Source organism: Solanum pennellii, chromosome 2 (assembly GCF_001406875.1).
Source record: "Solanum pennellii chromosome 2, SPENNV200".
Lineage (NCBI taxonomy): Eukaryota > Viridiplantae > Streptophyta > Magnoliopsida > Solanales > Solanaceae > Solanum > Solanum pennellii.
The window spans coordinates 13,286,831-13,297,094 of record NC_028638.1 but is presented as its reverse complement, the minus strand read 5'-3'; the positions used below and the strand labels follow the sequence as shown (position 1 = coordinate 13,297,094).

Sequence of the window (10,264 nt, the reverse complement as noted above, 5' to 3'; positions counted from 1 at the left end):
GGCTGGCCGGTGGGGGGAAAGTCAAGGATTATGTGAAAAAATAAAAATTTTGAAATTGAAAATATTTTTTTAAATTGATGCTTTTCCAAAAAAAAAATGTAATTTGAAAATGGAGGAGAGCTATGGAAAATGTTTTCCTTAATTTTTGAAGGGAAGTCATTTTCCTTAATTTTGAGGAAAATGAGTTGATTTGGAAAACATTTTTCAAAACTTTTGTCCCAACCAAACATGGGAAAATTGGAAAACATTTTCCAGAAAATGTTTTTCTTCATACCAAACACACTCTAAGCAGTTCATCGAAATCTTCTGGATGGAATTACTCTTGTTCTGGAATAATCTGAGATTTCTTTCCTTCCACACAGACCACCAAATACAAGTCGGAATCATTTTCCATCTCTGTTTATGCCGAGTAATGCCTACATAACTGCTCCATATCTTCAGAGTCTAGGTAACTTTCCTAGGCATAACCCATTTCATGCCCTTCAGATTAATAAAAACATTCCACAAAATGTTGGTTATTCTACAGTGAAGGAAGTGACTGTAGACAATCTCTACTTCTTCACCACATAGGACGCACCTAGGACTCAGTTGCATATTTCTTTTCATAAGATTTTCTGGGCCAAAACCGCCTACTTAGTAAGGCAAGTAAAACAAGACAATTTGTAGGGGATTTTAGTTTTCCATATCAGCTTTCATCGCCACCCATTTCCCTGACTGTTACAAGGATTAAGCTTCTTGTAAGCTCTTCTGACACTGAAAGTGTCTTGATTGTGATCCCGCCATCCCAGATATCATGAGCATCAGTAATTCCTTTGAACTGCCCCAAGACCTTGTAAAAATCCACCAACCTTTGGATCTCCTAGCCATTTAGAGGTCTTCCAAAACTCAGATTCCACCGTTGCTTTAACTACATGTCTGCCACATTGGCCCTTTGCTACTGGTTTAGGGTGAAAATATCCGAAAAAAGGATTTGAGAGATCCTTGTTCTAGCCATCTATCTTCCCAAAAAGAGGCTTTCCTACCGTTACCCAATTCAATATTGCAATTTCCTCTGAGCTTTGGCCAATGGTTTTTTATGGCTCTCCAACGGCTTGATCTGTAAGTGCTGACCATTTTAGTTATCCAGAGATCCTTCATTTCATATTTGGCTTGTATTACATCTTTCCACAGAGCTTGCTCACTGGAAGCAAATTTCCATAGCTACTTCATCACAAGGCACTAGTTTTGGATTTTTAAATTCCTATCTCCTCTCCCTTGCCGGTTTACTCTTCAATTAGAGTATCCCACTTAACCAAGTGAAATTTCTTGGTTTCACTATTTCCTTCCCCAAGGTGGTTCCTCCTCAAAGCATCAAGTTTGTCAATAACACCATCAGGAATAGGGAAAAGTGACATCATAAAGGTAGGCATATTGATGAGTGTTAATCTTCCTCCTAAAGAAAGGTACTGGCTCTTCCAACTCATCAACCTTTTTTCACATTTTTCAATCACCCCATTCCAGATGTCTATAGATTTGTTTTTGGCTCCCAAGAACATCCACAAGTATGTAGTTGGTAGATCTCCTATCCTTCCGCTCAAAATCCTAGCCTGAGAGGGTAACTCAAGGACTTCATTTACTGGAAAAGAAACTCTTGTTCCAATTAATGTGAAGCCCAGAGATAGCTTCAAAAAGAACAAAGATTACACTTAAAATCTTGAGTTGGTTCTTGTTTGCATCATAGAAGACAAGAGTGTCTTCTGCATTGTGAGTGAGTAATCTCCAGATCAGCCCCCACTCTACTAGATACCCTAAAACCTTTCAGCGACAACTTTTCTTGAGCGATTTTCAACATATCATTTAGCCCCTCCATAGCGATAAAAAAAAGAAAGGGAGATAATGGGTCTCCTTGTATTAAACCCCTATGTGAAGAGAAGAAACCTGTAGGAGAGCCATTTATTAGCACTGAGAATTTCACAGTGCTGATGCACAACTTCGTCCATTTTAACCATCTACCTCCAAGTCTCCAACAGAACTTCCAATTGCGGTGGCCATAAGTTGTAAGACCCCAAAAATGAAATAGGATGAACTAGCGCTTCACATGAGTTCCTTGAGTTAATAACTTGCAAAGTTAATGAGAAATAACTTCTAAGGGCTGGTTTGATATTGTTTTGAGGTCAGACGTAAAGGGACGACCAAGACATTCAAAAACTGGTCTTTTGTGTGCCAGTGTGTTGTTCATGTTTAGGTGTGTCGTATAGAGTCTAAATGATTGGAGATGACCCTAGTATCTAGATGGTCGTGTTTGGGGTCGAAACGTCTGGGTACAACTCCCCAAGGACCACCCTTAAGATCCTTGAGGAGGACCTAAACATTGGCCAAAAACTTGTCAAGACAACCTTGACCAATGACCCCAAGTGACGCCCCATAGGAAGTCGCTCCACACTTAGTCGTGGGAGCTTATCCCCCAGTTGAGGGTGCCAGTCACGAACCGCGGAGGTGCAGCACGCTCCATCAACCCACTTACGGTCCGTAGGTGGGGGGGGTCGTGCGAAGGCACCTGCAATCCTGCACTTGTCTTGGCCAAGCTAAGGGTGGTTTGGTAAATTCCACCCTTGGCTAAATAAATGGGGACAATTATTTTATGTGTATTAATGTATTTTAAGTTAGATTTAACAGTAAAACCTAGAATTAGACTTCATTCTTCATAACTCAAAACCATTCCCTCCAAAAGTTCTCTCAAAATTCCTTGGAAGCTTAAGGTCAAATTGGAACTAGGATTGAAAATCTCCATAACTTTCTTCTACAATTTCGTGGACTTCTTAATACAAAGGTATTGTGACTCTTTATCTAGAGTTAGATTTCTCTCTAGAGTCAATTCTCAAATGGTTTTCAAGTTTTCCAAAGATTATGAAAAACCCCAATTCTTCCTCAAACTCATGGGTTCTTGGCATTAAATGGTTTCAAACGAAATGATATGATTATATCATGGTTTAATTGATGATTTCAAGTGCAAAACTCCATGAACCCATGATCTTCACTAAACTCCTAAATTTAACTTATAAATTGAGTTTGATGATAATGATTGGATATTGATGAAATTGAGTTTAGATTGAATTCTATTGTTGATTCTTATTGTTATCTACTTCTATTGATGATAACTTGTTAGTATAAGGATGAGTATGAAATTATGGCCTTGTGCGCAAATTATGGGTAAGTCCTCTTGTGGTGATAGAATTGTTGGGAATTTAATGATGTTGATTTGGCTTTGGAGGATAGTAAGTCGTTCTATTTTCATTATTAATGTAGAATTGATATAAAATTGCTCTGGTGTGGTATGGTCCACTTATGGTGGCAGTGTTTAAATATGGTATGTGTATCTTATATGTGTATTGTGACCATGGCCTTCAAGGCATTATATGATGAATTAAGTTGTTGTCTTAAGGTATATATGTATGGATGTGCAAGGTGAATGTTGTATATTGTTATGGAAGGCATAGCTTCACTGATAGTAGTATGTAGAGGACCATATTCTGATGTTGCATCTTGATTAATAGATATGGGCGCACTCTTCTATAAATAACAAATGAGACTTTTAGACTATGTCTTGAACCGGTAGACCTTAGAAAGGTGCCCTTTCTCGATGAGTCTAGATCCCTAGGTAAATGTATAACCTTGAAGCGGTCGACCTTATGATGGTGTCTCCTTCTTGTGTGAAATGATAGACTTAGAAATGGTGGGCCGGAACGGTAGAAAACCTTATCTAAGAGAGTCAATAAGCTATCCTTATGAACCTTGATCGGTAGACTTAAGCATGGTGCCCTTCTTGGTAGAAGTGTTATGGGTCGGTAGACCTAATGTTGGTCTAGTACATACATGTGAATGAAATACTCTGAGAACTAAGGCTAGCACCGAGTGGATATGGTTAAGATGGTGTCTCTGCCCGAAGGAAAGGCTACAGTCCAATGAACATCTTTATACATCCCTTAACCATGTGCCTATATGGGTTGCTTATAAGTTCTACCCTTGGTAAATAGAAACACCTTCCACGGTGTGGGGTCTTATGACACCGGATTCCATACCTAGCTAGTATGGTCTATGTCCTTACTTGGGGTAGTCTTGAGGATCACCTAGGTGTGTATTAAGGGGTTGTATGGGCAGCCGCTTCATGTCTTACTTAGGTGGGCCTTAGGATAACCATAGGTAGAGGGTCCAAATGGTTAAATGGGTTACTTAATGAATATGGTCATATCTTGTGGATAATGGGAGTATTATCTTGTATGTTGATGATTGACTTGTATCATGTCTTTTATACTTGGTTTATGAAGTTTTATCAAAATAGCACGAAAAAAATATATCAACTAAAGTGTCCATTTTGCATGATTTTTTGCATGGTCATCATACTTAGTGCTTAATTGTACTAATTCCATATTTTCCTTTATTTTCTACAAAGTGTAGGTGTGGACAAGTGAGGTGATCTCTACAGTTGAAGCTTAGAACTTAGATATTCTTTCAAGATTTGGGTATGTCCTCATATGTCGAGGACAAGACTTCTTATTCTAGTTTTTTTTTTTCACTTAGACATTTGTATAAGACATTGTACTTTTCTTTCAATGTAAGGATCGTGTCCCTAATTTGAGATTCTTAAAGTTTGGGTCTATGTTGGCCATTATGAGACTAGTATTCTATTGCTTATAAAGACATCTTTAGGAATGTGTTGACTCCTAAGCCTTATAATTTTCATTTAAAAAGGGTTTTAAATTTCGCACTATTTTATGACAATGCGATGAATAATACCAAGGGCTTGTATAAGACCTCCAAGAGGTCGAATATGCCATTTGACGACTATGGGTGCTCTGGAGTCGTTACATAAGTTTTTTGAATGTCCAGCTTACACAAGATGAGGATGTCTGGGACACTGCTTCTAGTTCTAGCATCAACACACTCATTAGTCATAAGAATGGCATCCATTATTTGTCTCCCTTTTATAAAGGTCAATTGTTGGTGGTCCACCAGTTTGTGCATAACCATTTGATTCTCTCGGTGAGTATTTTGGAGATGATTTTGTACACGCCACCAATTAGGCTAATGAGTCTGAAGTCAGTGAGCTCGTTAGCACCCATTCTTTTTTGGAATTAAAGCCACGTAGGTAGAATTGAAGCTTTCCTCAAAGACACATCTCTCATGAACGTTCTTGATTGTAGCAATCACATCTTTCCAAAAACCTCCCAACAACGGGTATAGAAGACCATGGTAAAACCATCAGGACCAGGAGCTTTGTCACTAGCACAATGTTTGACACTTACCCCATATCTCGTGGTCCTCAAATTCCTTCTGAAGCATGATATTATCTTCAGCATTAATCTTGTGATCCATCCTGCACCCACCTGAACGTCTCCAAGTTTTTGTTTCAGAATATAAGTTCTAATAGAAAACTACAATTTCCTTGCTTATTGTTTGGATCTTTAATTGTTCTAAATACTTTTTTCTCCCTTTCTCTACAGATGTAAATTGTAATACAGATTGTACAACTCCCAAGTAAAAAATCGTACAATTCCATGCAAAACAAAATTTAAAATGAAAAAGAAACGAGGTAATGGACTAAATGTCTTGGGGAAATCTAGAGGAGAGAACAAGGTAGTTGCAAAAGGGCGTATGGGCCTCAATTGTACGGTACCGGATACTCATAGGTAATTACACGTGCCGGCAGTAGCATTAAATAATGACTCACGGTCACAGGTGGTAGATTTTACATAGATTATGACCATATTGACAATTAAAAGCCCAACAGAAGTGCACAAAGGGAAGGGAGGAGAGGCAAGAAAATAGGAGCAAAAGATATAAATCATAATAATATCCCTCACCTGTCCAGTTCGGAAAAACAACTTTGTGAAACCAACTTGGTACATATCAGGCAGAATATTGAACTGATGCAATATTGCAACCGAGACACTGAGAGGATCTTGTGATGCAACATGGTCTAATAAAAGGAACCCGTACCTGATATAAAATTCCATTGATGAGAGTAAGAACTCAGGCATACCGAGAAATAAACATAAAATTTGAAGTATTAGTGATAATACTCCATCTTACCTTCTAGCAAACTTCTGATGGGACATTCTGGTAGGAAACCCAGATCTTGATATCCGAACTACCTCTAAGACACCACAACATCGTAACTGCTGCAATACAAGTTCTTGCTCATACTTTCCAGGAGACTGAAAATTGTTGGGCTTGATACAACGTATGAAATGTGGAGTTGTGTTCTCTAGTCGTTGCATTAGTTGGAACAATTGCCCCTACAAGCAAAAAGAATCAAAATGGCAAACATAAGTTGGATCCCACTAGTTCATGAGCACCCTTCCCCCAACACAGGATAAACTCCTTCATGTAGGCCTCAAATCTAGGTAAATTGCTACAGTCAAACAGTAATAATTTTGTCATATAATAACTCCTTCAAAACACCAGTCCTCCAACAAGTTTATCTGGATTATATGATTGTTGAATATAATTCAATAAATCAACCAAATTTATTTTCTGTTAACCTGGATACCCAACAGTAACGTATAAAACAAGCTTAGCAAAATATTTACTACATTTGACTATGGTTTTACTTGAATAAATAGTTAGGAATGAATCTGAGAGGGTAGATACAGCAATAATACATTGTATTGGTGATAATTTTACACTCACTTTTTCTTCTCTTTTCCTTCCTGTAGTTTCTGCTTAAATTTATCATATGCTGGCCCCTAAAGATATTGTCTATGCAAGACATAAGCAGGAAGCAAATCAGTTACTTCCCAGCTTCATTTGACACAATTTTGACTAATTAGTCTGGGGAAACCAAACTTGCTGTAATTATCACAATCTCGCCTAGGAAACCCTATGAAGTTCTTTTTCTTTCTGAAGTCCCAATGTATAAGATTCATCAACCAATGCATTCCACTTCATGTGTTCGATAGTTCCATTAAGCTATCCTTTTCTTTTATCTGAACCTTTGTTTTTTTACAGAAACAAGATTTGGCTCAGGATTGCCCTTTTTTTTAATTCCAGTGTTTCTCTAAAATTAAAAGCAATAACTTAGTACGTTTCCATACCAAAGGTCAATCTTTTCGTTTTGACAAAAAATTTGGACCATATCAGCAAGTTATCAGATTTCAAATCAACTGACTTCTGTTTTTTCTTTTTCTTTAGTGAAGAGAAAAGAAGAAATATAAGAAAAAAGGAGATCCTTGTAGATATGTAAAAATACCTTGAATTTTGTGGAAACACTTAATTTCTGGGAGTCTGCTCCACCAGATTTGTACAATGGGCCAACAACAGGCTTCTCAGATTGAGAAAGCATATTTGATGCAAATGTTTGAGGAAGGTGGTACTTGCAAGAAGATAGAAGCTGAATTGAGTTGGAGTGCAGTAAATCACGATTCTTCTCAAGAAATCCAGTTGTATCATAAGTTACCTTGTAACAAAGAACTATTACATTTTCCAGAAAAAATAAGTAAAACATAAACAAGTCATTCACATCACTGCATTAGGTCATAAACAACCATACCTCCCCTGCATAATGGCTTACTGTAAAAGCCTTGCCTCGTTCCCCTCTGAAACAAAGATTAGAATTTAGATGCTGCTTGAGTTTATTGGCAAATGATATGTCAGTGCCATTAGGAAAGGTGGACTCCTCGTCTAACAGAGATAACAAACCCAGCGGTTTCTGCATAAAAGAGAAGTTTCAATACGCTGAAGTTCAGCAGAACCAGATATATATTCAAGAAACACTAGACATGGAAGGCCTCTGTTGTGGCAACTTGGTTCCTCTATCAGCATAGAAATTTCACTTCATATTTCGGGCTTAAGTAATACCAAGAACAAAACTCAGGGAATAACATGATTTAACAAATGTGACAACATTAAATGCTTTATGAGAACTCCTAAAAATTGCTAAAGAAAAAGTAAAAGAAAACAATTTGAATGGCTAAGAACAGTTAGACTTATTTAAGAGACTGCACGCACGAACCTTCTCAAACAGATTTAGACAATCTTGGTTGTCATCAAAATCAACTTTAGTCCAATCAATGCCATCTTGAATATATTCCTGGAAAGAAAGTCAGCTGTTAATGAAGAGTAAAATATGGCTATATACAAATAAAATAAAATAAAGCTCTTGGAAACTGACTAAACCACAGCCACAAGCATCCTTCTAGTTTCCTAAACGGAAAATGTAGTGTCACGCATGTCATAGTAGAAATGTTGCCCCCTAGTTCTGCTTGGTGGATTAGCAAACAGTATTTATGTTTACCACCAAAATATCCTTATTCCACCGTAAGCTTTGAGACTCCTTAGGCTAACAACTACTGTATTGGAAATTAATACTGTCGATATATATGATCAACATGCTAAATAAGCCTTAACTAGGTAGAAGCAACTATAGAAGATCAACCTGAGGCAGGTAGAATCAAATTAAATAAAACCCCTTGAAGTCAGTACATTGGTGTCACAATTATTCTTTTATTTAATTATTACTTTGATAAATTCTGTGACAATTAAAATGTTTGGAGCAAACTTACCGTATATCTTTAGTAAATGAACAAAGAACCAAAGAGGAGAAAGTATAATCAAGTAACGTTCTCCCACAAACTTACTGTAAACCATTAAAAAGGACTGCTTTATCTCGTCAATTGTGATTATATGGAGAGATGACTCACGAGAAAATATCCACCCAATGCCTAAATGAAAGATCATCCTATTTGAGATTCAAAAAGGAGGTTGAGAACAATTCTCTCTTAACAATATTATCACTGTTCTCCCTAGTATCTGATGAACATGGCAACCCTTTTAATTATTCAGTATAAAAGCTTATTTTGGGATAAAAATAGTAGTGTAAAAACACAGAAGAAGGCATTTTTTATAGCTGTACTGAATCAAAGGTGGATATCATATAATGCAAAAGAGAAAGCAAATGTGGATAAGGGTGATGGGAGATTATCACCTCAGAAAGAGGAACCAAAATCAGGATTGGAATAATATGATACAAATACTGTTTTGGGTACTCACTTTGAAGAAGTCAAGTCAGAATCAAACTAAAGCTATCTCCATCCCATCCTTTACACTGGAGAAACTACTGAATCGCCAGGGTTCAAAAAAATGAGAGGTGGGGAGATTTACAAACTTGAGCTTCTTTTCAGAATAAATATCTTTTAGACAGGATGACAAAAGTGCTCAAAACTTGGTCTGAACATTGCCCAAGATGGCATACAGGTAAAAATAACAAAGTCAAATCCAAAGATACCAACTTCTAAAATCCACAAAATGAGTACAGCGGGAAGACCAAACTAAAGGGAATAATAAGCTTATCTTGATACTCAAGGACATTTTTAATTTAAAAAAAACTGGAATAAGTCCCAAAAATACTTATAACCTATGTTCTGTATTGGGGTATCATGAGATCATGGTAGCCTTTGATGTGTTTTGTCCCAGGGCAGTGGCTTCTGCATGGGCAGACAATTTTTGGGTAAATTCAAGAAGTAGTAGCCACCCATCGCTGACGCTGCTCATGGGATTATCACAATTAGTATTTCAATCTTTCTTACAATATTAAGTGTAAATGAAAGAATATTGAGTCAAGAGTAGTGTTCTTATGTGAGATATTGTTCCATATTGAAAAAAACACATGTATCTTGTAATTTATCACCTAAAATTGTTGTACCTTACACTCATCAAATCTAAGTTGCTCTCACTCGGGTGCGGTTGTCCAGTATGGGCGTAGATCTTGAGGTCACATCCTTGATGATCTAAATTTTAAGATTCGACGTACTGGTCCATGTAAAGATAATGATGGGGGTATTCGGCTAAAATAATTCAAATATCTAAATATAGATGTGTACAAGTAGGTCTAAACTATTTTTTGCTAGTGGGAGGTGGCAGATTGGCCGGTATCAACATGGAATTAGTCGAGGCAGGTGAAAAGATGACCCGGAAACCATGGTTATCAAAAAGAAGATCTAAATTATGAGACATTATAAGAGAAACTTACAAGGTATTTCAGATGAGAAAATATTGAACAAGAGGAGTATCTCAGAAGGAGATAAAAGGAAAAGGGCTAACATAGAACTTTCAATGTGCAATGTATTCCATTTTCTTCAATTTCACCTTGACCTTTGCTTTGATTACTGAAATTATTGCATTTGTCCCAAATTCACCGTCAATTTTGGTCAAAGTACCCAAAATTGGTTGTAGATCTGGTACGGATCCCACACCCACGTCATGTCGACACGGGCACGGCACAGAAAGT

General features: G+C 37.2%; 1 protein-coding gene across 1 annotated transcript in view; it reads right to left on the bottom strand.

Moving 5' to 3' along the window:
• Positions 1-10,264, bottom strand: part of LOC107010986 (myosin-1) — a 36,827-nt gene that overhangs the window by 4,107 nt on the left and 22,456 nt on the right. The window contains exons 15-19 of the mRNA XM_015210276.2: positions 7,991-8,068; positions 7,529-7,687; positions 7,229-7,435; positions 6,070-6,275; positions 5,841-5,976 (exon numbers count right to left, since the gene is read on the bottom strand). Coding sequence (XP_015065762.1) covers positions 5,841-5,976; positions 6,070-6,275; positions 7,229-7,435; positions 7,529-7,687; positions 7,991-8,068 — 786 coding nt within the window. The remainder of the gene's footprint in view (positions 1-5,840; positions 5,977-6,069; positions 6,276-7,228; positions 7,436-7,528; positions 7,688-7,990; positions 8,069-10,264) is intronic.